A 27,109-nucleotide genomic window follows, 5' to 3' on the forward strand; every position below is an offset into this window, starting at 1 on the left:
TCTTTATTAATGTGACATTACTGGTGAAATCTATGAAAATGATGTTAAGATCTTCCGCCAAAATCTTCTTTTTGAAAACAATTAAGACACCAGTGGACTAAAGAAGCTCAAGGACAATTGTGTTTGGCTCTTTGTGATCAACAAAAGTTGGAAACATACAGAAAATGTAAATATTTTTCTAAATCAACATAGTGGTGGGGACTAAGTCTAAAAGCGGTAAACGGTTTAAGCTTTAGTTCTTTTGACTAAATGTAGCATTGTCTGTTTGTCTATATATATACACCCATGATCTTGTTGTGGCTACACACCTCATCATACTATCTTCTTCTACATTCTTGATCAGCTTCTCTTTTCATTTCCTTTTAAGTGATTAGTCAATAACACATTTCTCTTAGTAATAATGGAGGGTAAAGGACGAGTTGGATCATCATCATCATCGTCTTCTTCCTTCGCCGCTCAACTCTTTGGCCCCAAGGAATCTACTTCCTCTGCCAATGTCAACTCCATTTTCCCTCCTCCCTCCAAGGTTCTATTTTTATCCCCTCTTCTTATAGTTTCTTTTGTTACCTTTTCTGATTGAGTTCATTCATCCTTTTTCCTTTTTTGGAGTTTTCAGGGAACAGCAGGAAACATCCTAAGCTCCAAACATGGGTCCCTAGGTAAGTGAAAAAGCCTTTCATTAGACCTCAAAAACTTGTCTTCCATATTGAATCAATATGGTCACTGTTGCTTTATATTAAGCCAAGTTTTGTTAAAAAACGTTCTAGTTCATCTTAAAAACTAGTCATATTATTTCAAAAATGGCTCAAGTTGCTTTATTTGGTTTGGTACTGAGTCAATCAATAAAAGAAGAACTCAATCAAGATTGGTCCAAAGTGATTATCATATTTTGAAACTAAGCAAAAAACTATACCATTCTTGCAGATGATATCATCCGTACATGCTTGAAAACTTAGCTATCGCATGCCAAGAACGGCTAAAAAAAAAAATTCAATTTCTGCATTGAGATTCACTGTTCTTTTGCCAAGATAAAAATCCCAAACCGGGTGGTCTAATGAATACATTATCTCGTTGGTTTTGGTGGTTCCTTCACAGAAAAACGTAAAGACTCTTCAACCTGCAATCTGAGTTCATCTATCTACTACGGTGGTCAAGAGGTTTACTCTAAAGCTACGCAGAACTATACTTACCCTCCAGTGAGTTATCTATCATCCATCCGTTACTAATTAAATGATTCATGCCACTTAATTTGATGTTTGATTGTTTTAAAGAAGCGACAAAGTAATCTCTAACTTTGCAAAACGTTGAATCAATCAGATTAACAAGAATCAGAACAGAGACAACAATGATGCCAACTCTCCGGACGCCTCAAGAGGAGATTGGTGGCAAGGTATCACATATACCCCAACCAAATATGATTTTTGTTACAAAATTAATTTATTTCTTGTTTTCCTTCTAACATTTTCCCCCATCTCCCCATTTTCTTAGGATCGCTATATTATTAGAGTCTTCCCAAAGAGGCGTCTCCCTAGAGGAAGAACATCAAGTTGAAACAGAAGAATTTTGATCTTTTGTTTGTTCTAAAGAAACTGTTTCAATGATGTCAGGCTTGACTCTCTCTCTCTCTCTAATGTTAAAACAAATGATTAGACCTTTGTACTTCAAGAAACATTAGAATCCTGAAACTTAAGTAAAATAACAGAGGATTCTATCCTGGATACAGAACTAATCGAATCTGAAACTCAAATCTATTAAAAACACGAGATTGATGTACACACCCAAAAAAGGGTTAATAAAGAAATGCGTAGAGAACAAGAAACACATAGATAACTAGTGCCGAAGGAACAAGCACAACAAGAGGAACAATAGCCGCAAGAGCATGAAAACTTCTCTTACATTCCAAAGGTCCAAGTTTTATCTGAACAAGATCAACTAATGCCATTGTCAAGAACCCACATCCCAAAACCGACGCAATACACGAAGCAACGATCCCAACCCTCAAAGCAGCCAAGTTCACACGGCCTTCTCCGGCTTTTAACACACGCGTCTCATCCTCCTCCACCACAACGTTCCCGTTCCTTGTTGGTGTTGTTGTTGTTGTTGTCCTGATTGCTTGCTTGAGCGACATAGCGATGAGGCTGGAAAAGAGGAAGAAGCTGAAGGAGTAAACATGGCTTGAGACTAACCTCTCCGCTAATGCATTGCCTTTTGCGGCGATACACCTGCGGAGATGTTGGCTCCCGGCCGCGGAGGAGGATGAAACCGGGAAAGTGATGTTTCCACTTGTGGTGAGGCCGAGTAAAAGAGCAAGCGAGAAAAGAGGGAATTAACGTTAACGATCCCATATAAAGCTGTTACGTGGATAAGCGTCGTTGGGAGTAGCCTTCTCCGAAGAAACTCGACGGCACCGGTGGAAATTGCCATTAACTTTGAACTGTTTAAGCTATACAAGATGAATAATAGTACATAATTTTGAGAGAAACAGAGATTAAAATTAATGACTAAAGAAAGGTTAGCTTTTAGTTGTTACTTTGAGGGAGACTGTGGGAAAATGTGTGTTAGCGTCGAAGCTAAGTATTGCGTGTCGTCTCCGCTGAGGAAAACGACGGACATGTAATGATGGGCAACGTGAATTGAACCACAAGGTACAAAACCTTTTTAGGCTTTGTATCGATACGTCGTCGTATGAGTCAAATTTATTACTCTTCTCCTCTTTGTAGGCTTTTTGTATCGATATATAATACGTCGTCGAACATTATTTTCTAAAGTTAAATGATTTACGAAGATCAGAAAACCGTACGATGTTATTGTCATTATTGATCCGAATTATATATCTTAGGCCTAATTCGGATCAATAACCGTTTCTTAAATGGTTTTTGTTCTCTAATTTCATTTCCGGATGAATGGACTCGGAAACCATTACCAAATACTCTGTGTCTTTTTTACTAATTCAAATTCTAGAAATCAATTTGTTTTGAAAATATACATTTTCAGGTTTTCTATGTATTTGTTATATTTATTGATGATAAATTGTAAACTTCATTTTTTTGTTTTTGTTTTTGTTAAAGTAAACTTCATTTTGTTAATCATAAAAAATGGTGGGTATTCCTGGTTTAGTTCAGTTTCCGTTTGTGTTCGATTCTGTTTGGTTTTGGTAAAACTCAACCGAAGTTAGTTTGATTTGGTTTTTGTTTGGTTCCATTTTGTTCGATTCTATTCCATTAAAAAAAACTAATTAATATGATTAAACTATTGAAAAAAATGTGATTACTGTAATCTATTAAAACTAGATTTATAGCATTTTAAAAATTATTTTACAAAATTTATTCCTATTAACTAACGATATATTCAGTTATTCTTTATTAAACTATTTATTTGACATCCAAGTAAGACCTTTATGTTAAATCTGTGGTAGCTTTTCTCTCTAGTGCAGTTATGAATATTGTTGGACTACTTTGAGAAGTTCTAAACCAAGAATTTAATGTGTCAACAATTATTTCAACAATTTCCTCAACCAAATACCCCCAAAAAAAAAAAAGTAATGTCATAGACCTATTTGAATTTTATTTTGAAAACCAAGTTACTATTCAAAGTTATAATTTTATCATCAAATTCATAATAAGAAGAGGTATGATGCATTTTTTATCATGAAAATAAGGTAAACATATATTTACGGGATTTTTTTTTCTTTCTTTTGAAAATCTATTTAGGGGATATTCTAATATAACGAGTGTTTTTGTACTACACAAAAAAAAATTAAAAAGTCAAACCATGATGTACTTGTACTACAGTACGACACATTACACATATACATTTAAGAAAACACAATAAATACGAACCTATTCTCTCTTAACACTTTTGTCTATGAACAGAATCCATCATAAACCTATATACCATTTTAGAAAACATGGATCACGATAACATGCAAATGCCATCACCATCATCATCATCGATGTCGAATCATACCAAACCACACATGATGATGCACATGACCTTCTTCTGGGGCAAGAACACGGAGGTTCTCTTCTCCGGCTGGCCCGGGACTAGCTCCGGCATGTACGCTCTTTGTCTCGTCGTTGTCTTCTTTCTCGCTGTGATTGCCGAGTGGCTCGCCCATTCTCCTTTCCTCCGTGCGGATAGCTCCACCAGCCGCGCCGCTGGGCTCTTTCAGACAGCCGTGTATACACTCAAGACTGGCCTGTCGTATTTGGTGATGCTCGCGGTTATGTCCTTTAACGCAGGCGTTTTCATCGTTGCTATCGCCGGATACGCCGTGGGTTTCTTTTTCTTTGGAAGCACTGCTTTCAAGAAACCCTCCGATGACCGGAAAACCGCCGAGCTTCTCCCGCCGTCGTCAGGCTGCGTTTGCTAACAATTTTTTTTTCTTTCTTATAAAGAACTTTTCCTTTTGTGTGTGCATGGTTGGCTTATAAAAACAAAGAAAAAAAATTAATATTTCATTTTGGTTAAGTCGATCTAATATTAGTGGACGTTAAATATTTTCAATCCATGTTCTTAGGTTACAAATAGAATCACACAATTAATTCCACAGGTTCATGAATGATTTGACTAAAGTTTTTGGAATTTTATGAAACGACATAGAATTCCATTCAAATTTTGAAGATGTCACTTTTAATTTCATGTATTATTGTGGTTAATAGTTGACCAAAAAAAAATTGCATATATAGATAAGAAATTTTGAACCACAAATTTATGATAACAAATGCTGTCCATTAAAAGTACGTACTCCCATGAATAACCACCCCCATTGGTTTTAAGTTATAAACTCTGCCAGTGAGGATGTGAACTTTCATTGATAAAAAAAAAAAAAAAAAAAAAAAAAAACATTTTTCAAAAAAATACTGTGTACTCTATTATATGTGACATAATAAATTGACCATATGTAGCTTTTGTCAAGTCATCTATTTGATTCGTACAGTCGGTCGGTCGGTCGGATTGATTTCAATCGGTGTAGATCTAAAACCTTACATATGTTTCTTTGTTTTGTAATCTGATTTCATGAAGTTTAAACCTTTTTTTTTTCTTTGTTTTGTAATCTAATTTTATGAAATTCAAAAGGAAAAGTATAGCATGAAGAATAAAGAGCCGTCCAAAACAAAAGAACAAGTGATGCAATTATAAGAATAGTCCATGCACTATCCAATTACATGTAGAACTCTTTTATAGAACTGATATCGCAAAAAGTTTTATAATTAGGCCGTCTCTGTAGGCCTTCTCGCTATTAAGAAATTACGAAAAATAACCAGATTGAAAAGAAAAAAACTAGGCACCTTCGTTGACAAAACAATTAATAATTAGACAATATCTTCAGCTTAGCAATGCCAATAATTTAGTAACGGTCAAACAATAAACAAGTAATATTTAGTAGCCAGTATACGTACCACGAGAACGGGCAAGGTTCACGCCTTTTTTCTTAGGAAAGTAAATGATTCGATATTTCGATTCCGAGGGACTAATAGATTTCTTTTAGAAGCAAAAATGGTTGAAAACTATTCTCCAAATATTCTATATTTCTATCTTAAAGATTCGAGACTAACATTTGATCAACCGGTTCTGTTACCGGTAGAGTTGGTTTAGTTTTGTTCTGATTAATTTAATCCGATTTAATTAGCTGACCTTTCAACAAGGAGACAAATAGAAGAAGAATTAAAAAAGGCAAAAAGGCATGGATAATGCATGGATTGTTCATATAATTGCTTCACAAAAAGAAAAAAAGGCATGTGTTGTTGACCAAAAAAAAAAAAAAGTCATCTATACTATTAATTAATTGGAGAGTATAAGGAGGAAAAAAAAAACAAAAAACAAAATTCCATGAATTGTTCCTTACAAAAAAAATATTAGAGAACAATTAAAAAAACAGTGGAGTAAAGACGCGCGGATCTTTTAGGGACCCGGGGAAACTGCGCTCGGATCCAGAATAAGAATTTGGATCTGGAATAATAACGTGGACACGAATTTACCTGGAAAATGAATACACATCATTTTGGGAATTAGAATAGACATATCTTCCTATAATTCGTACATACCATTAATGCAATTTTCAAACTTCAAATTATAGGAATATATTTGGGAATATTGTAATCTTATATTTCCCATATTTTGGCAACTACTTTTGATATATAACTACAAAATATAGAATGAGATAATCCCATCAATTTAAACAAATTACGGAATAAGGTGATTCTAAATCTTATATATACATTAAATAGAAAATTAAATTGAGATATTCGAATTGATGGGAGCATATTCCTAAAACAGAAACTAAATATGTTATACTTATATGTTTGTACCGAGGTTCGCATAATACTTACAAGCAAGCTGACAACCAGAGTAAGACAAACTCAAAGTGAAGAGCGAATTACAAAAGGATAATAAGCTTACGTTTCGAGAAAGAATATTGCTCTCTAGGTAATGTTGGAGGTTCGGATCCCCTTTCCAATAAATGTCTCAAGCTATTTATAAACGAATGTAGAGTGAGGGTTCTCTAGGTCTCCATCGCAAATTTCCGAGATTGCCTTCTGAGATCGGTCCTTTTAGCTTACTAGGCCAACTTGCTTGCTGACGGACCGAAATACAAATTTGTTATGCTTAACAAATCTCTTTGGGTCGAGTTGGCATATGGGGGCGTAGTCCATATCCAACATTATATCTCAAAGATTATGTATAGATTTATTCTTATGTAACTTTTTTTTTTTTTGAACTAATCTTATGCAACCTAAAATCAAAATGCAAAAGTCGACTGTTTTTTTATTATAAATATATACATCATCCGATTTGTACCATTATTCTGATTTGTGAAAATATTTTTGGGGGAAAAAGGTGACTAAAGATTTTTTTTTTTAATGAGGATAAAAGTTGTTAAGTTCAAAATATAAAGTTTTAAAATCAATGCTAAATATCAGTTTCTCTCGACATATCCCATGATTAATCTCTGCTTCACTGAAGTTTCAGTTAGATATTAATTTATTTTTAAAGATTGTAATCTTATTAATTTGATTTGAAATCTTTTTAATTTGAATTTCATCCAAAATTTAATTCATAAGTTATAATTAGTTATCTTTAGATAAGATCACAATTTTAACAAATAGTACTCAATTGGTATCTTATGTAGTGAATTCTAACAAAAAAAGTATCTATTGTATATATGTAATTACAGATATTAAAATATTAAATAAAATGTTCCTAACAAATTCTACATAATAATAGTGCAGTTTTTTAAGCAATATTTAAACTAATTTCCTTATCGAAGAATCACATGTCTATTACGGGTTTGAAGACAAGTCCAGATGGATGTGGGGTGTGAATCGGCTACACAAAAAAAATTGAAAACAAAAAAACAGACATAACAATATATACTTGAGAAAATGTGTGTGTTTGCGCTAAATGTACGGTGCATCAAAACCAAATGACAAGTTTAACTATATTTTGTTTTATACAAACCGGTCAAAAATCTTGGTTATTTTTGGGTAAATTCGGATAATTTCGGTTATTTATGGGTAGTTTGGGTAATTTGGGTAATTTGGGTAATTCGGATCAGTAAATTTTGGGTAATTTCGGATAATGCCAGTAATTCGGTTAAATTCGTGTAACCGATCGGTTAGGGTGAACCGAACCGACCGAACCGATAACCGACTACATATTATAACTCCTTTCGATCGGTTTTCTTTTCTTAACCGAAACCGAACCGAAAAACGAAAATTTCGGTTCGCTTTGGAATTCTTGGTTCGGGTAATATTCCCAGGCCAACACAAAATACATAACATTGACAAATATAACATCTTATAGATTAAAAAAACAATATACTCACTGCAAATCATATTATTCATATTTCTGTATATCATATTATTCATATTAAATAAATAATATTAGTATATTTTATTCTTTAAAAAAATTTATTGTAAAACAAATTATGGTTTAACTATGTGGTTAACCAAGAATTTTGATATCGATAAATTAACAGTTACAATTAATATAAATTTAACAATATATTTACGCTTAACGGTCCGGTTACAATTTGGATACAGCCCAAAATACGGTTACAGTTTAGTTTTGATCATATGCCTAGGAAAAGATTACTTTCTCTCATTGTCATTTTAAAATATACAATCTCAAACAAGTAAACTATTATTAAAATCACGGTTATAAGATGGAAAAACATGATATATATATGATGGGATGGGTTTCTGACCGGAAATAGACATACCACTTTTTTCTTACTATATTTTTAATGTCTTTGTCTTTGATGATAACAAAACTAATCCGATCATTTTTGTGTCTAAATCGATTAAAATAAAATTAAATACTAAAATGGTATGAGTTTTGATTATGAATTTTAATAACATTCCTAAAAATATGTTTACAAAGATCATTCGTATATACCTAATATATTGCAAACCTGATTACAATCGTAGTTTTGAAATCAACCTCGCACGTACGTGCGGGTTTGAACCTAGTGTGTTATAACTTAAGAGAACCATTATATTGAATTAATTAAGTAGCAAAAAATTGTCTATTTAATTTGCAGTCATTAAGAAGAACATAATTAATTTGAAACTTCGTTCACATCTATTTCTTCAACACTAGTTGTAAATAACAGAAGAAGAAACCATCTTGCTATGAATCTCATGACTTGATATATACGCCACTTTTGGAACTTCCTTCAATATTAATTCTGTTATTTTCAGGACACTACACGAAAACATGTCATTTGTGAGCAACAAAATCGTCTCAAATCAGTCGTTAAGTAGGTATGTGCGACTATTTAAGGACTGTTCTAAACCGTCGCAAATATTTGGTTGCAAAACAGTCGCTTCTTTGCAACGCATTGAAGACAAGGGTTATGATCGTTAATTAGCGACTACGGACAGACAAAAGTACCGTCGTAATTAACGACTCTACAATGACTCATATACACAGTCGTGAAATACGACTTGGTTCAGACGGTATGGTAGTCACAAATTAGCTACGTTTCGAAGACTGATTTAATAGTACAGTGTTGAGGCTGAATTTTAAAAATCTTAAATTTTAAATTTTGGTCTTAAAGTAGTCGCTGTTTTAGTCACATGATAGTCGCAAAGAAGTCATAATGTTTTGTGACTGAAGACTAAGTATTTTTTAGTCTCAAAATCGTGACGTATATACAACGAATTTGGTACTTGGTTTGTGCTTTTTTAAATTGTAAATGGTCGCAAATTAGTGAAACTATAGCTAGTAATTTTGGAAAGTATACAATTAAATTTGAAAAAAAAAAACCTGAATTTAAATTAAAATCCCGAATGTGAATGATATTAACCAAAAACATACAAATCATTCAATGATCATATCCAGAAAATAGTTTTAGGCTAAGGGAGATAGAAATACTACTACACAATCCAAAAAATAGTTATAGAGGCTTAAGAGAGATAGAATTAGTTAGTTAAGCATGAGAGGATGATACTGACAAGGGTGAAGTGTTTGGTGAAGTCGCTGGTGAAGTGATTGGTGAAGTAGATGGTGAACTAGCTCCTGAAGTGGTTGGTGCGGGTGGGTTGACATTGGCCGCTGTGGCTGGAGTGATGTTGGCTGCTGGTGCTGCATAGGTGAATGGTGCATGGGCTGGTGGTTGAGTAGACAAGAATTCTGCAACCCCGGGATCACTGGTCTTCAAGTAGGATACGAGCATCTCCAAGGTTGCAATGCGGTTTTGAGCGTTACGTTGCTCCTCATCACGTCTAGCATCTTCTCTGACACGTCGAGCATTTTCTTCATCTTGATCAGCGAGCTTACGACGAGCAACCTGGAGTTGTTCTTGAATCTCTAACAGTGAAGTTGGACCAAGAGCTTGGATAAGTAGCCTTTCTTTTCCCTTTGGTGATTATCTCCTGGAGACTTCCAAGTCCAAAGGGGTTCCCTTGGCATCTGTTACAGTACACTAAGACAGAAGAAGAGATGATCATTCACAAAACAAACTTAATAAACAGAAAAAGAGAAAAGCATTAACAAGACAAACATAATGAAAGATTCATGATTATAAGTTGTTATGTACAAATCACTTATAGAAATATCACACAAAACCAGATAATCAACATCGAGGATTCTCAAGCATCAGTCAAAAGTATATCCATATCAAGGATTCTTAAGCATCAGTCAAAAGTATATCAATCAAAATCAGATACTTAGCTTAGCAAAATAAGACAATTATCATAGGCAAAACAAAGACAATTGTACAGGAAATTACCTTTAAGAAAATGTCATCTTTTTCTTGAATGGGGAGGAGGGTTGCATAAGTAGATTCTGGCGAGGAGAGGTCTGTATCATCAAACTCTATTCCCGACATTACCTCTTCTATGTTCTTCTCATATGTCTCAACAACTTGTTTGGCCTTCTGATCAACAAAACTTCCATCTGCCTTTGTATGTGTTGCGACAAGACCTCTCCAAGCTAGACAGGACGTCCCAATTTTTCTTCCTACAATGGATAAAAAGAATGTTCATTGTGGAAAATGAAATATTTAATTGAAATATTATAGTTAGTTTAAAGCATTTACCATCTCTTGTTGAATTTGCAAGTAAGATTTCTGGCCGGATAGATGTTTGTGGAGTCCAAGACCGCCAGAATCAGAAGTACGGGCTTAGGATGCATTAGAGCTCTTCTCCTTAGCTTCGGGTGTTTCCCAATGCTCCCACATTTGTTTCCAAAGGGTAGGATTGATCCAAATTGGTGGCTCAGCATGCGTCTTTGCTTGGCTTACAATTCCTTTCATTCTTTTTTCTCGCTATCTTCAAAAATCCTTTTCTCACAAGCTCAGTAATCGCAACATCCCAGATGCTGACAACCAGGAAGTGCAAGGAAATCATCAAGTTGCTGTTGGAAGTCTTGATTCTCCTGATTCTGAGCCGGTGGTGGATGCTCTTGATCCTCCTGATTCTGAGGAGCCGGCGGCGGTTGATACACCGGATTCTGAAGCGGCGGCGGATAAGTCGGATTATGAAGCGGTGGTTGATAGCCAAGATTGTGAAGCGGCTGTTGGTATCCCAGATTCTGAGGATGCGGCTGTTGATACACTGGACCATGTGGATGCGGTGGTGGTGGCTGCTGCATCTGGGAGTGGAGCTGTTGTTGAAAGCCTCGGTGTTGTGGCTGAGGAGAAGGATGTCGAGAATACTGGGGTATTATTGTTGCCGGATTATACTGAGATGGAAGCGAGTGTTGAGAGTGTGATGAAGTCTCGTTGTTGGAGGAAGGGTTAGAGGACTGAGATGACGAAGCAATATCTCTGCGTGGTCTCAAACCGTCACCGGATCTAGCACCACGACCACCACCGGATTTCATCGGAGAAGAATTCAGCAATTAACAGAAAAAGGGTTTTTGGAATGGGAAATCGAAAGAAGATAGAGGGTTTGGGGATAATTAAGAGGGTTTGGGAAATAGTTAAAGAGGCTTTCGGGTTTAATTAGATGGGGGGAATTTTTAATGGGGGACATTATTATTTCCCAAAATTTTTTGGTCCCTCGAGAATGAGTAGTAACAAAGTAGTAGTACTTAAAGACTATTTTGTGACTGAGCGAATCATTTTAAAAAAAACTAAACATAATGGCAAAACAGTCGCAAATAATACACACTTAGTCACACTATAGTCTCAAACTGTGACGTCTTTGTGACTCTTATATATGAGTATAATTTCTTTTAGAATTTCATTACCAAAATCATATTGGATATGACTCTTTGATCATGTAAACTCTAATTTAAGAGTTAAATTTTGATAGAAGAACAAACAATATAATTTCTAACTATTTTTGTAAAGATATACAACCTTTACTACTCTTCCTTTATAAAACACATGTAACCTTAATACATGTTTTGGAGGATATGAACATAATTGTAAAAATTGGTGTATTATTGATTTTGTTTTGAAAATTTAGTAAATATTCTATGTCAGATATAAGTTCAAATGTATAAGTTTACATGTTTTGTATTCATATTTGAAAATTTCTTAAATTAATTTAAAAGAGTCGCTAAACATAAACAATTCGTCTGTGATTTTAAGACAGCTTTGCGACTCGTCTTGCCAACTAAATCTTTAGTCTTTTAATTCGTCATAAATTGCGATTATTGTGCGACTAACTATTTATTGTCGATAATAAATAACAACGATTTATTATTGTTCCCAAACAGTCGCATGATAACAACGGTTTTGCGACTGAAGTTTGGTATCGTAAATTGGCGACTCGTTTACGTCCAAAATATTCGGCGTTGTTAGTCTGTCCCAAATATGTTGCAAAACGGTCACAAACTTTTGCAACTAAAAAATTCAGTCACAAAAAGTAGTCCCAATTTGCATGTTTTCGTATAGTGGGAGAACGGAAAAGATCTAGTGGACCATGGAATCTTTGAATCATGGGGCTTCCCAAAAACATAGTTTAATAATAATAATTTAAAAAGCAAATAAATAAGCATATATTGTTTAAAGAAAAGTCGTAAATTGAATCAGGCTTTTAATAACATGAAGCTCTCAAAATGATCCGAAACACTCACATTATATTCAATGGCCTTCTTAAGCTCGGGACCATACAATTCTTGATTCAGTCCTTCAATCATAAAATTTCTCGTGCTATTCGTCTTCAAATTGTAGAAGACTAGACAAAACGGCTCAGAGAATTGTTTTGGAATTAGACAAATATCACCGGTATAAAAAGTACCAACAATGTCGAAGTCAAGGCCAGCAACAGATTCGGGCATATGAAAAGTGTTCATGGACCATTCCTCTTTCTCAACATCTTCCAAAATCCACATTCGAAACCTACCCTCACGAGGATGCTCGACAACACTAACTTTTCCATTGTAGTTGATCAGAGTTTTATATGTATGCCACGTAAGCTCATAAACCACAGGTATGTAGATGCTCTTGAACGTTTCATTCCTAACATCGAAACTAACAATTACAGAAATATCATTTAGGTCCGTCCTGATAGCCCCGTAGTAGATTGTTCCGTTCATATACAATGCCCATGTTTTAGCAACATGAGGACATGAAATACATGGAGCCGCTCTCCAATTAACTGTTTCTCCTCCCAATACCACAACCTTGTGCTTTAATCTCAAACGCGATCTATCTACCGCGAGCACTTTGTATTGATCTCCAACAGGATCGTACCCTAAAAAATAGATGGAAGGCGGTTCACCATCACGAGGAATATTTTCGAATATGATTCGGGGGAAAACATGGACCTTCCAAGTGGCCGGGTTACATATCGCCACCCTCTGTGTAGTTCCAACGCATATCAAGCCACGAGCCGCATTGTACACCTTTCTCCCATGGAGTTTGAGTATGCTCAAATCTTTGTATGGTACACAACATGAAGAAGATGAAGAGGAAGATGCGGTTGGGTAAGGTAACGAGAATAACAGGAGCTCTTTTCCGTAAACCTTGGCGAAAGTGATGAGGAGACGAGGAGCTGAGGAAGCAGCAAAGTTTAATTGCCGGTTTCTGAAATCTTGGCTGGTGATGATAGAGGACCAAAGCTTGGAGACGCATTGAAATCTCAATAAAGACTTGACAGGCAACCTTAAGAGTGTTTCAACCTGGAGATCGAGAGGGATGTAGTGCGGTGTCGGATTCGGACTGGAGATTGACTTTGTTCTCGAGGAGACTTGCTTAAACCTCCTTCTGTTGGGTTTCTTAGCCAAAATTTTCTTCATTGTCTTCTTTAAGAAGAAGGTCTAAAGATTAGATTCAAGTTCGATGGCTTTGTAGATATAAAAACCCTACAAAATAATACAAGAAAAAAAAAATTTAACAAACCCTAAACCAAATTGGAATTTGCGTGTATATCTTACTATGTAAGATTTGTACGTGTTAAAAAATATATACATTAAACTAAAATTCAGAAAATAGAAGGATTACAAAATATACTTAAAAAGGTATATAAGAAAATATAATTTTTAATAAGAAAACAATTTAAAGCACTAACTAGATTAGGACCCGTGAGCATGGGTTGAAATTTCTTTTATTTCTATTGTAGTTTTTATATAAAATAAAATTTATGTGATTATTTTTAGAAGTTGTTGTGAATAAAAGTTAAGAACCGGGTCGAAATTTAGGACCCGGGTTAAAAGTTTTGATTGTTTTTAAAAGTTGTTGTGAATAATGTTAAATTTTGAGATTTTGTTGTCTATATATGGTTACTTAAATATTCAGTAGAGATTTTATTTTATTTTTTTGGAATATTTTCTAAGATTATCTCAAATTGAGATTTAACTAATGATTACAACCCATATAACCTATAACCTATTAAATATTCAAATAATTAATCTTATAACCCATATTATATAGTCTACACAAAAAGGTTGTGTATTTCCGTTTTATTATATAGGAGATTTTTACTACAATGAATTTACAAATCCAAATTAAATATTTACAATTACTATTTCCATAAACATATGTTAAAAATAAAATTATACAGAAAATATAAAAAGAAAAGTGATTTAAATATATAATTTTATCATACAAAGTTAAATGTTGTAAAATTAGTAATTAACAGTATCGCAACATTGATGCTTGTTGAGTTGTTTTCAAAGATCCATGATTTTGCTTAGTTCTCTTTTTATGTTATTGATTTTTTTTTTTTTTTTTTGTCGACCTTTCTTTTTCAATTTTGTTGCATCTTTTGAAACTAGATTGCAATTTTTGGTCAGTATTTCTCTGCTTATTCGAGTAGAATCCCTTTATACTCCACTTGTGTTCACTTCTTGGATGGACTTCCTTCTTCCTTAGCACTAGAGCACATCCAAGCTATGCTCGAATCTCTACAGTAACCGGCTTTGCGCCACCTTTGATAATCTTGAACGGAAACAGTCATCAGGTTTCTAAAGACATGAAGCTCTCATAATGATCCCAAACAGTCACAACAATATTACGGAGTGGCTTTGTCTTGAACTAGGAAATAGGCAGTCCTTCAATTGTGACACTTCTCATGCTACTCGTCTCCAAATTGTAAAAGAAAAGACGAAACGGATCAGACAATTCTTTTGGAACTAAACAAATCTCGTTGTTGTAAAAGATATCCTTGACGTTGAAGTCAATACCAACAGCAGACTGGGGCAAATGAAAAGTGTTCATAGACCAATCCTCTTTCTCAGCATCTTCCACAACCCACATTCGAAAACTACCCTTGCGAGGTTTCTCAACCACGCCAATTTTACCTCTGTAGTTGATCAGAATTTTATCCGTGGCAGAGCGACAAGTCCACAACTTCTCATAAGCCACGGGTACTTTGATGATCTTGAGCGTTTCTAATCTAACATCAAAACTCACAATTATAGAATTAATCCTGGAATCGATGTCCGTCCTACAGGCCCCGTAGTATATGGTTCCGTTCATATACATCCCCATGGTCCGAACAATATGACGACAGGTGGCACATGGAGCATCTCTCCATCCTCCTTCTCCTCCCAATACCACAACCTTCTGCTCCGATCTCTCAAACAAACAGTTAACAGCAAACACTTTGTATTGATCTCCAACAGGATCGTACCCAAAATAATAGTCCATGCAGCGCGTATCTTTAAATTTTATCAGGGGAAAACTATGCACCTCTCCCGTACTGGGGTTACGAATCCCCACCCTTGAACTACTGCTAAAACATATCAATCCCGAACCGCACTATACAACACTCTGCTCCCATCAAATTTGCTTATGTTCAGATCTTTGTAGGGTACACAGTATGAAAAAGAGGAAGACAAAGATGCGTTTGGGCTAGGCGACGAGACTAACAGAAAATTTTCTCTTTTAAAGTCCTCGAAAGCAATAAGAAGACGATGAGCTGAGGAAGAAGCAAGATATAAATGCCGTTTTTGGAAATCTTGGCTGGTGATGATAGAGGACCAAAGCTTGGAGACGCATCGAAATCTCAGTAAAGACTTCACAGGTAATCTTAAGAGTGTATTAATCTGAAGTTCCAGAGGAATGTAAATCGGTGTCATCCGATAGATCAGCGTCGTTGTGCCGTCAGATAAAATATGAAAAAGTTCATAGTCTTTTACAAGATGTAGAAGCTTAAAATATTAAAACCTTTAGTTGGCCTAGCAAACCCTAACCTTAACCTAATTAAAGTTGGTAATTTTCTATTCTATAGTTTATTTCCGGGTATTTTAATCATAATTTTGGTTTTTAAATGTTCAAAATAAAAAAATAAAAAGAATAAAACAAACAAACATGGCTAGACATTGATTAATAGAAGATTCAAACGAAAGAGGAAAATAGGAAGACCGAACCAAAGTTAAGAACAAAAAGTACACAAACAACACACCATAAGACTAAAAGGATACAGAGTTGTCAATACAAGCACTGAAAACCTGCAACTGGTAGTTGAGGTTTTCATTTTTAAAAGAACTAAGAAAAAAAAAAGATAAGCAAATGACTAAATTGGTTTGGTTAAAGGGGGTAGCACTTACTCAGTACTCCTCCTCCTGTTGGTATTCTCCTTCTTCCTCATCCTCGTATTCGCCTTCTTCATCTGCAGTTGCGTCTTGGTATTGCTGGTACTCTGAAACAAGGTCGTTCATGTTGCTCTCAGCTTCTGTGAACTCCATCTCATCCATTCCTTCACCTGTGTACCAATGCAAGAAAGCCTTCCTCCTGAACATAGCTGTGAACTGCTCACTCACACGCCTGAACATCTCTTGAATCGAGGTTGAGTTGCCAATGAAAGTGGAAGCCATCTTTAGACCAGTAGGTGGGATGTCACAGACTGTTGATTTGACATTGTTGGGGATCCACTCAACAAAGTAGGAAGAGTTCTTGTTCTGCACGTTCAGCATCTGCTCGTCAACTTCTTTTGTGCTCATCTTGCCACGGAACATGGCAGAGGCTGTGAGGTAGCGTCCGTGTCTTGGGTCAGCAGCACACATCATGTTCTTGGAATCCCACATTTGCTGGGTGAGCTCAGGGACTGTGAGGGAACGGTACTGCTGAGACCCTCTTGAGGTGAGAGGAGCAAAACCCACCATGAAGAAGTGAAGACGAGGGAATGGGATAAGATTCACAGCAAGCTTACGGAGGTCAGAGTTGAGCTGACCAGGGAATCTCAAACAGCATGTGACACCAGACATTGTAGCAGAGATCAAATGGTTCAAGTCACCAACTGCAGACAGAGAATGAAGATGTAAGTAAGTGTCCTTCTAGCCATATAGACACTTCTCAGCACAAGCATATTAAAAAAAGAGCATAACAGAAAACAAGTATATAAGAAAGCAGACAGTACACTTTCACAATCATAAAAGCAGTTTGACAATCAAGCTTTTCTATACAATCACTGCATTTTGCAAATCCCTTATGTTATAAGAAGTACCGGATATATACACATGACACTTAACAAGAGAGTATAACACCAAGAAGATTAGAGAATAGCAGTATAAGGATGACATAGACGCAGTTAACCAGGGAACATTAAACAGAATCAATAACACAAAACACTTGAGGCATATAGGCAAAGAGCAAACCACTGAAAACAGTAACATAACATTTCTGATACAAAACAATGACCAAATCATGTTCACCATCTAGACAATGCATGTCAATTATACAACAGAAGGCATATATCAATGCGACCATGAATCATAGAAGGACTTACAGCTAGGGGTTGTGAGTTTCAAAGTCCTGAAGCAAATATCGTACAAGGCCTCATTGTCAAGAACCATGCACTCATCTGCATTCTCAACAAGCTGATGAACAGACAAAGTAGCGTTGTAAGGCTCAACAACAGTGTCAGAAACCTTAGGCGAAGGGAACACTGAGAATGTAAGCATCATTCGATCTGGGTACTCTTCACGGATCTTGGAAATCAAAAGTGTTCCCATACCAGATCCAGTTCCTCCTCCCAACGAATGACAAACCTGAAACCCTACAAACAACAAAAATCCCCAAAGTTCAGAGTAGTCCCAATAACACCAAAAACACTTCAACGAAAGCAAAATCAAACCCTAAAATCGAACAGATCTAGCGAAATTTTTACCTTGCAAGCAGTCACAGTTCTCAGCTTCCTTACGAACAACATCGAGTACCGAATCAATTAGCTCAGCTCCTTCAGTGTAATGTCCCTTAGCCCAGTTGTTACCAGCACCAGACTGACCGAAAACGAAGTTATCAGGACGGAAGGTTTGACCATACGGTCCAGATCTGAGACTATCCATGGTACCAGGCTCCAAATCCATAAGCACGGCACGAGGAACGAATCTACCGCAACTAGCTTCGTTGTAGTAAACATTGATGCGCTCAAGTTGTAGATCTGAGTCTCCGGTGTACCTACCGGTTGGATCTATGCCGTGTTCGGCGCAAACCACTTCCCAGAACTTGGCACCGATCTGGTTACCGCATTGACCACCTTGGATGTGAAGGATCTCACGCATTTTCGCAAGAAGGAAGCGAGATTGAATAGAGAGATTGAAAAGGATTCGAGATTTCGAGACGGAGGAAGGAGCGGGATTTAGGGTTTTTTCGGAAAATGTGAAGAAGAGCGAGTGAGTGAGTGAGTGAGAAGAGGAGTGATTTTAACGGGTAATTATATATTTTTTCCTAATTTGATATTGCGCTGATATATATATATATATTTGTTTTTTCGAAATTTAAAATGAGACGTTTTTTCTAATAAATTTAAGATATTACTCGCTGTCTCTCGCTCCGTTTCATATTAAATAATTCTATAGAATCAATTAAATTTTCTATTTCACTATTTGTTTATACACTATTTTTTTTTCATCAAAATAGAATTTTATTTATGAATGCAAAAAGTCAATATACATTTGTTCATACAACCAAATTTGGCTAAAAGGTGTGGAACCTTATTACAAAATGGTATTTTTAGAGACAAATTCAATATTACGAAAACAAGAAGCCAAAGTAGAATATCTTGATAGACCCTATCAATTGATATATCATTAGTTATGCCATTCAGGATTTTTGTTAGATATAAGTAACTAATAAGAAAAAAATTATAGATAAAATTAAAAAATGTTCCAAAATTTACATCGTAAATAAAAAATGACAAGTGATATAAAATAAAATTTTAACTCTAAAACTAAATGAAAAGAAACATACTTTATTTTCTATAGAAATTTTGTATATCTGTATTTTAAAATTAAAAATTTATATGTTGTGTTAGATTATATATTATGATATTATATATAATTATAGTTATTTATATATGTTATGCTATAATTTCAATAATGTATGTTTACAACAAGAATTAGATAAAACATACTTTTGTAATCTGTATTGTTCTTTAAAGCAAAATATTATTTTATGAGTAATAATATATATATATGTTATATTTTGTATAAAATAATGATTATTTTAGTCATATTTTGTTTTAACATACTTGGCATTTTTATTTATTTTTAATATTATAGTGACATATTATGATCTGTGCGACAAAATCAAGTTTTTTTTTTAAGATGTAAAATTAAAATTATTATTTTAAAATAGATAATGTTATTGCAGAAAGAAAAAATATCTTATTTTGTTTAATATCTTCGTTTTTTATAGTTTTTAATTTTATTAAATCTTTCATAGTATTGTGTCGAATAAACTTCAGTTTTATAACTATGCTTGGTACAATATTGTTCTTAAAATTTTTAATATAATTATAATTATGTAATATGTTTTAAACACCAAAATATTTTATAGTAGATTTTTTATAGATTAGGTTGATTATACTATTGCAACTAGGCCTTCTAATTCTATAAGAGTATTTTTGTAATTTTTTATTTTTTATTGTACTCTTTAAAAATATCAAGCTAAACTATTTTTAAATGTTCCAAATTCAAATATTTTATAAGTTTATTTTATTATATAAATAGAAATATTCAAATTACTAAGACATTCTACTCACTCGTTACTTTTGATCCGTGTACAATTTATTTTTCATAGATTGAACAATTTGTATACGTTTTAAAAAGTCAAATCATAGCACATGCAGAAAATAATGTACTTTTATTATATGGATGACATGATGATATATTTGTTTCAAAAAATAGAATCATATAAAGAAGAAAAATGAAGTATAATGATTGATAACAAATTAATATGGTAAATTAGATATCAAATCTTATATGTGCATCTTGATTGGTTATTCATTTTTTTGTAAACTAGTAATGTATTTTTGCTTTTATAAAGTAATTAAATTGCATAAATTAATATTTGATATTATCATAATATTTTTCTTCAAAATGTAATTATTAACACTTTTAAGGTTATATTCAAAATGTATTTTTGTAAAGGTATATGAAGAGAATTTTGGCATAATGATCATCTACTAACTGTGTGTGTACCTTTTTTTTCATGTGTGCTAACTGCTAGCTAACCATGGAGGTTTAGGCATAAATTTCTAACCTAACTATGTACCACCATTGTTCATTTAACAAATAACAGTTTTAACAAATAACGTTAGATATGTAAAAGGGTAGGCATATTCTTAATCCTAAATGGAACTTAGATTAGAGATTTTTTGGTGATTAACCTTGCAATGCTAAAGAACTTTGTTTCCGTCAAAACAATATTATATTGCATTCATAGAAGTACCCATGCATAATTTTTTTTCCAGCCATGTTTAGTGAGATTACATAATCTTATAATAGATGAAAACATTATAACCAAATTTTGTTAAAGAACGAGCCATCTCGTCATAATTTTTTTCGTAAACATTAATCAAATATTAGAAAATTGCATAAACAACTCAAATCTGAAAACAATGTTTAACCTATTTCCAAATAAATCGACAATATAAACAGGCACTAACAATAATAGCGAAATAAATAAAAGATTACTAGATATTCACCCGCGGTACACCGCGGGCATAAATTTATTTAAAAAAATACAAAATATATTTTGTTTGGTAGATTAACTATATATATTAGATAACTACAATATAATTTGGCTTCCTATCTTTGTTAATTTTTTATATAAATAATCTAACACTTTAGTACACATAGTTTATGTGTGCAATGAAAATAAAAGCAAGTTGTTTTTTGTATATGAATTATACTAACTGATTACTTTTATAAACTTTAATTAATGGACTAAAAATATGTGTATATAATATGTTATCTAAAGCATCTCTCACCTTTGGTAAGTATAAAACATATTCATCATTTTTTAAAAAGTGCATACTGTATAAAGTTCATTTATAGAGTTATTAATTTACCAATTCTTAAGCATAACCATAAAAAAAAATTGGGACTAAGAAAATATATTCCTTATTCTCTATTTCTTCTTAATCTCATCGATTTGATATGTCTCTTACTGATTCTTCTATCCCTTCGTCATCACATATGGTCTCACTCCTTATTGGGAAAATGCTACCCATTTAAAACAAAAGACAGAAAAATAATGGTTAGATGTTTGTGTTTCTATATATTACCTGAGATTGAAAACGAAATGATATGTAAACGCAAACTGACCAGCTAAATGAAAGTTGTGAAGACGCAAAGTTGTGTTTCTATATACTATGACCAACTCAATCTCTCAAAATCAAATGGAAAGATGTCGATGCTAAAAGATGGATAAAACTTTTGAGCACCAATTAACAGATTTCCAGGTTTGATTCTGTCTATTTAGAACACATGTTAGCCATAGAAATAGATGATATTTGAAAGCCCTCACTAACGACACAACCTACTGGCACAATTAGGATATGATTATATCTGTTTTTCTACAAAACTAATTCGAGAGGTCAAAAGTAGAAAGAGTGAGTAATTGTTGCAGGTCATCACAGAATAACACAGAAACCCCAATCATTATTTTTATTTTCCTTTTCTTGTATGTCAAAGAGGATATGAACTACTATTTCAAAATGGACAATACAAAACTGAAAAAAAAACTAAACTATAACCTTTCTCCTTTTCTTTTACCTCCAACTCTAATCAGTAAAGTAATGAAGCTGAGAACAAATTCTTCTGAATCTGCCATAAACAAAAGAACTAACAAACTAAACACCGCGGGTGAATACAGAAGCTTCAGTTTCAACATTTTCACAAATACGTATTTATATACATCAAATGTAGAAAATAAATTGATAACAAAAGGATTATTAATTTACGGATTTAAGATGAGTTTACCAGGGGGACACAATAAAGAAATCAAGGCTAGTGTCATGGTTGTTCCTCTATCCAAGCCGTACCAAAAAGCCGATAAGTTTAATCAATATTCTTATAAGACACTGAAGAATTTCGAATGTCGGAACCATATGACCCACAAAGCAGCCGTAGTATCCTACCAGCCACCGGATCAAACAACGGCAATTGAGAAACAAAGCAAACCTATAATCATATCGATCAGAATCAAAGAAAACAAAGCAAAACCTACCAGATCAAATTTACCTTTAGAATGGAGATTAGTTTCATCAGTCGAGAGTTGATCTTAATTTCAATAAAAACGCGATAAAAGAGATTCTTCACTGCCGCCTCCTCTGTCTGATCCGTAGAATTGAGTCGCAACAACTTTTAGGGTTCTAATTATTTGCAAAAGGGTTTCGTTTTTCTCAATTACTCAATTAGTATGGAGCAATCCGAATACATTTATAAAAGATCCAGAAAAAAAAAAACACGGATCCTCATTAAAAACAACCCGTTTGTAATTGTTTCCTTAAATATGACAATGGCATTCCTGTAAATAATTTGAAACTCTAGGATTTTTTCCATAAACTGCTGCAAAAATGTAGATATAGAAGATGGAAGATAGATGATAACCTACTACTATGTTAAAAAGAGTACCAATAGTGCATTGGAGAAATGTTTCTATGAGTTTGCAATTCAAATCTTTGCAATGGACCCACATACTTTTTGTTGGCCAAAGTGCGCACATGCTTTAAGTTCAAGATTTTGATAACTAAGAGTTAAGAGTTGTATCAAATTTGTAATTCTATCAAATTTGTAAATTAGAGTTTAGAGTTGCAAATTTGTAGGCTACTACTTATGACAACCCGTCCTGCGGACTCCACTAGCCTCACTGCTAGCCGCTCCAAACAGACCCCAAGCTGGCCCTGTGGGAAGATTGTTAAAGGGTGAGGACCAGGGTTCGAGGAACGCCTGGCACACCAATAACCTACTGTGGATTTGGATGAGTAGTTCCAATTGCCACGGTGAAGGGTTAGGATCGATGCCCTGCAGGACCAGCTTGGAGCCTATGGGGCAACTAGTGATGGGCTAGTGGGGTCCACGGGACGGGTTGTTACATAAAAATCGCAAATAGAACTACTCATCCAAATCCACAGTAGACTATTGGTGCACCAGGGGTTCCTCGAACCCTGGTCCCCACCCTTTAACAACCTTCCCACATGACAAGTTGTCATCAATTGATCTGCAGTGATGGGTTAGGATCGATGCCCTGCAGGGCCAGCTTGGAGTCTATTTGGGCGGCTAGCGGTGGGCTAGCAGGATCCACGGACGGTCTGTTGGGGCGGCTAGCGGTGGGCTAGTGGAGTCCGTGGGACGGGTTGTCATACTACTTTACAAAAGTTTTCATCTTTATTGTAAATTTGTAATGAAAGGAAAAGCTACTATTTATAATAAATGAGATTAAGTAACTAGAGTGGGGCATGATATTATTTAGCAATTCATAAGATATAATAATATATATATATATATTAATTATCATATAAGTTAATATGATTTAGTGGAGCTAAACTAATTCAATTGCCTACTCAACTAATGAAATGAAACATCATACTATGATTTTATACGTGTAATAATCAATATTTAAAAATTACGTAAATGCATAATCATGTATTTAAACTATTTCATTTCTCATCTAAAATATTGTTTCATTTTGATTATTTAATTTATTATAAAATAGCATAATCTTTTTTTAAAAAGACAAATCAAATAAAATGTAGGAAATATGTGAAGTAGATTTATCAATTATATGATAGCAAATTTTATTATAAAATAATCTTGATATCTATCCTTTTTTTGTGGCAAAAAGAACTTAGATATAATTAAAAATACATGTTAAGTGTACTAACTGTGTAGAGAAATATGTTTTTTTGGAATTAAGATTGAAAAAAAATTTAAAAACTTAAAATAAAAGTTTAAAAAAAAAAAAGTCAAATGCAATATTGGAAAGCGTTAGAAAAATATTCTCTCATATTTTTTATTTTTATAAATAGATACCGGTATATTGATAATTAACTGTTACAATACGAATCTCGAGATAGAAGGAGAATAACAACAGATATCAAAACATCATCTGAAGCCGATAACTAAGATATTAGTTAGCCTGAAAATTTGCAAACCAGATATAGAGAAAATCATCTTGAGGCGTAGTAGTGGGAGTAGAGCCATTCTTGTTGTCGAGAGCGATTAGTTTCCTCCGGAGCCGCAACTGGATTTCTTTCTTCAATCTTTCAGTGGAACGAAAATCTGCTGAGTGGATTCTTGCATTCCTCTCAGACCAGATGAAATAAATGAGAGCATGAAATAGGAGATTGCAAATCACATTAAGCTTCCTATTTGTGGTAGGTCGCTTGATCCAATTTAGAAATCCACCAAAATTCGTTGGCAGCTGGGGTAGGAGTTGAGAGAAGAAATCAAACCAAAGAACCTTGGTGTACGAGCATTGGAAGTAAAGATGATCTCTTGATTCTGTCACGGTTAGACAGAGAAGGCAAGAATCAGGAACTTGAATATTCCAGCTTCTCATTATGTCCCTTGTTCTGAGTCGATTCAAAATTGTTTACCAAGTCAAGAAAGCCATTTTTGGAATTTGTTCCTTGAACCATACCTGAGAATGCCAGTGAACTTGAGGACCAACATGATGTAAATGCTTCCACGTTCGTATATAGGAGAATAAGCCATTTGTATGATCCGGAGTTAGTTTCCAACCCGAAAATCCTATTCCAGTCTGCGAGCCTCTTTAGTCCTAGTCCCCCTGCCGATTTAGCAGTACAAACAACATCCCATGATACTTTAGCACCTCTTGCACTGTCTGCCACTCCTTTCCACAAAAAGGCAGAGCAAATTCTCTCAAGTTCCTTTAGACACTTAGAAGGAAGCATGAAAATTGAAGCCCAAAAATTTATTGTGTTATTGATCACGGATTGGAGAAGCTGAAGTCTTCCAGCGAACAAAAGATGGCGATGAGTCCAACCGGAAATTCTTGACTTCACTTTGTCTATTAACGGCTGGTAATCGGAAGCAGAAAGCTTTTGAGTGATTAGTGGAAACCCAAGGTATCTAATAGGCAAGGAGCCGTGAGTTAAGTTGAGTCTTGAGGACATAGAACGAATGCCATTCCTATTATCTCCATCGAGAAAGAGGCAAGACTTAGTCAGATTGATTCCCAATCCCGAGGCTAGTTTGAACATATCCAATGTTTCCAAAATACCCACCAAAGATGATTCAGAGCCATCGAATAATACCAGAAGGTTATCAGCGAAGTTTAAGTGAGTGATCAGGGGTTGAATACAAAGAGAACGAGGCTTTATCCTTTCCTGAGTAACAGCACGGTCCAACTGTTTCGATAATATGTCCATTACCAATGCAAACAAAGGGGCAGAGATAGAGTCACCTTGACGCAGCCCTTTATTTCCAGGGAAATAACCAATTAACTCTCCATTTAGAGCTAAGGGAGTAGTGAAGCAAGTGACTAACCAATTGACGAAAGTGGAGGGAAGTTCGATTGAAGTTAGGATGTTGGTGAGAAAAACCCAGTCCACATTATCGAACACCTTTGAAATATCAATTTGAAGGCAACCTCTAGTTATTGGACCTGGTTTGTGAAAGTCAGCTACCAACTCTGCTGCCAACATGACATTCTCACATAGCAGTCTCCTTTTATGAATAATACCCGATTTCTCTGAACCGCCAAATCCGTAAACAACTTTAATCTCCTTGCCAGAATCCGAGATATCACCTTGTAAATGGTGTTGCAGCAGGAAACAGGCCTGAAATCACCCAATTTCTCAGCAGTTGTTGTCTTTGGAATGAGGGCAATTATTGTAGCATTGACCTGCTTAATGAGCTTCCCTGTAGTAAAGAAAACCGTGACTGCTTCTACCACAATTGGTCCCATTGTTCCCCAGTCATGAGTGAAGAAGTCTGCGGTGAATCCATCCGGACCGGGAGCTTTGTTCTTTGGTAGAGAAAACATAGCAGAGGTGACCTCTTCTGGAATAGGAATCGATTGGAGAGTGGTTGCTAACTCAGAGCTACACCTGTAGTGGGTTAGGTTCTGAATATCCTCGATTGACATTGGTTGTACATCAGAGTTCTTCGTTCCAAGAAGCTTCTGATAATAGCCAATTATTAAGTTCTTGATCTGAGCATTTTACGATATCCTTTCCCCCTGATCATTGAGTAGTGACCCAATCTTGTTCCTGACATGATGAGCTTTGATAGAGTTGTGGAAGAATCTGGTATTGGAGTCTCCATCAGTATACCATCTTATCCTTGACTTCTGCCTTAAAAAGGATTCCTCAGCAGAGGATAACAACAACCACTTCTTTTTTGCCTGCTTTTCCTCATGAAACAGTAACGGAGAAGGATTGGTAAGAATTTGAGACTGGAGTCTCGTCAGTGCTTCTTGAGCTTCTGCAGTACGAGCTTGTATGTTGCTAAAATATATTCTGTTTAGTTCCTTGCAACCCAGCTTAACCGCCTTGAGTTTCTGACAGAGTCGAGACATAGGTGATCCAACGTGCTCATGAACATTCCACGCATTCTGGAGAAGAGTAGGATAATCGGAGTGAGCTGTGAATAAGTTGTAGAACTTGAATGGAACTTTCCTTCTCTCTCTATCAGAAGTCATAGAGACCAAGATAGGGGTATGATCTGATCCACATGGAGCATCAAAAAGTGCCTTGGAGTGGGGATACGAGTTTAACCAAGCTTCATTTATGAGACATCTATCAAGCTTCCTCGTTATGGGATTGTCCTCTTAATTGTTATACCAAGTATGGCTTGATCCACTTCCAGCCATCTCCTATATATCACACTTGTCAATGCAATCTTGAAACTCTGCCATACCAGTCAAAGGAAGTGGATACAGATGAAGGGAGTAGTGGTCCTCAGCTCGAAGTATTTGATTGAAATCGCCAAGAATCAACCAAGGATGGTGTTG

At 34.9% G+C, this 27,109-nt stretch overlaps 4 protein-coding genes, 1 long non-coding RNA gene and 3 pseudogenes across 8 annotated transcripts; 2 read left to right on the forward strand and 6 right to left on the reverse strand.

Moving 5' to 3' along the window:
- The first annotated feature begins 286 nt into the window (after positions 1–286).
- LOC104790909 (uncharacterized) lies at positions 287–1,653 on the forward strand. The gene is made up of 5 exons (XM_010516708.2): positions 287–526; positions 617–659; positions 1,096–1,196; positions 1,318–1,390; positions 1,489–1,653. The coding sequence occupies exons 1-5, from the start codon at positions 401–403 to the stop codon at positions 1,503–1,505; spliced, it is 360 nt and encodes a 119-aa protein (XP_010515010.1). The 5' UTR covers positions 287–400; the 3' UTR covers positions 1,506–1,653.
- A 73-nt stretch (positions 1,654–1,726) lies between these two features.
- LOC104790910 (uncharacterized) lies at positions 1,727–2,541 on the reverse strand (annotated as a pseudogene). Its single transcript, XR_015559566.1, has one exon. The product of XR_015559566.1 is annotated as an uncharacterized LOC104790910 (transcript).
- Positions 2,542–3,622: 1,081 nt separating this feature from the next.
- On the forward strand, positions 3,623–4,499 carry LOC104790911 (copper transporter 2). The gene has a single exon (XM_019246723.2). The coding sequence runs from the start codon at positions 3,908–3,910 to the stop codon at positions 4,370–4,372; it is 465 nt and encodes a 154-aa protein (XP_019102268.1). The 5' UTR covers positions 3,623–3,907; the 3' UTR covers positions 4,373–4,499.
- A 7,987-nt stretch (positions 4,500–12,486) lies between these two features.
- On the reverse strand, positions 12,487–13,698 carry LOC104698928 (putative F-box protein At3g47150 pseudogene; annotated as a pseudogene).
- A 1,159-nt stretch (positions 13,699–14,857) lies between these two features.
- Positions 14,858–16,088, reverse strand: LOC104698929 (putative F-box protein At3g47150 pseudogene; annotated as a pseudogene).
- Positions 16,089–16,199: 111 nt separating this feature from the next.
- On the reverse strand, positions 16,200–18,700 carry LOC104790913 (tubulin beta-2 chain). The gene is made up of 3 exons (XM_010516710.2): positions 18,012–18,700; positions 17,631–17,900; positions 16,200–17,141 (listed from the first exon to the last, which is right to left on the reverse strand). The coding sequence occupies exons 1-3, from the start codon at positions 18,403–18,405 to the stop codon at positions 16,453–16,455; spliced, it is 1,353 nt and encodes a 450-aa protein (XP_010515012.1). The 5' UTR covers positions 18,406–18,700; the 3' UTR covers positions 16,200–16,452.
- A 2,417-nt stretch (positions 18,701–21,117) lies between these two features.
- Positions 21,118–22,584, reverse strand: LOC104790914 (uncharacterized). 3 transcript variants are annotated; one of them, XR_015559052.1, is made up of 4 exons: positions 22,372–22,542; positions 22,111–22,264; positions 21,904–21,954; positions 21,118–21,351 (listed from the first exon to the last, which is right to left on the reverse strand). It is a non-coding gene; the product is annotated as an uncharacterized LOC104790914 (long non-coding RNA). The 3 variants fall into 3 exon arrangements; XR_015559053.1 differs by having other exon boundaries at positions 22,358–22,542; XR_015559054.1 differs by lacking the exon at positions 21,904–21,954 and having other exon boundaries at positions 22,372–22,584.
- A 3,733-nt stretch (positions 22,585–26,317) lies between these two features.
- On the reverse strand, positions 26,318–26,797 carry LOC104698930 (uncharacterized). The gene has a single exon (XM_010414304.2). The coding sequence runs from the start codon at positions 26,795–26,797 to the stop codon at positions 26,318–26,320; it is 480 nt and encodes a 159-aa protein (XP_010412606.2).
- Positions 26,798–27,109: the final 312 nt, after the last annotated feature.

Source organism: Camelina sativa, chromosome 6 (assembly GCF_030686135.1).
Source record: "Camelina sativa cultivar CO46 ecotype springtype chromosome 6, ASM3068613v1".
Classification (NCBI taxonomy): domain Eukaryota; kingdom Viridiplantae; phylum Streptophyta; class Magnoliopsida; order Brassicales; family Brassicaceae; genus Camelina; species Camelina sativa.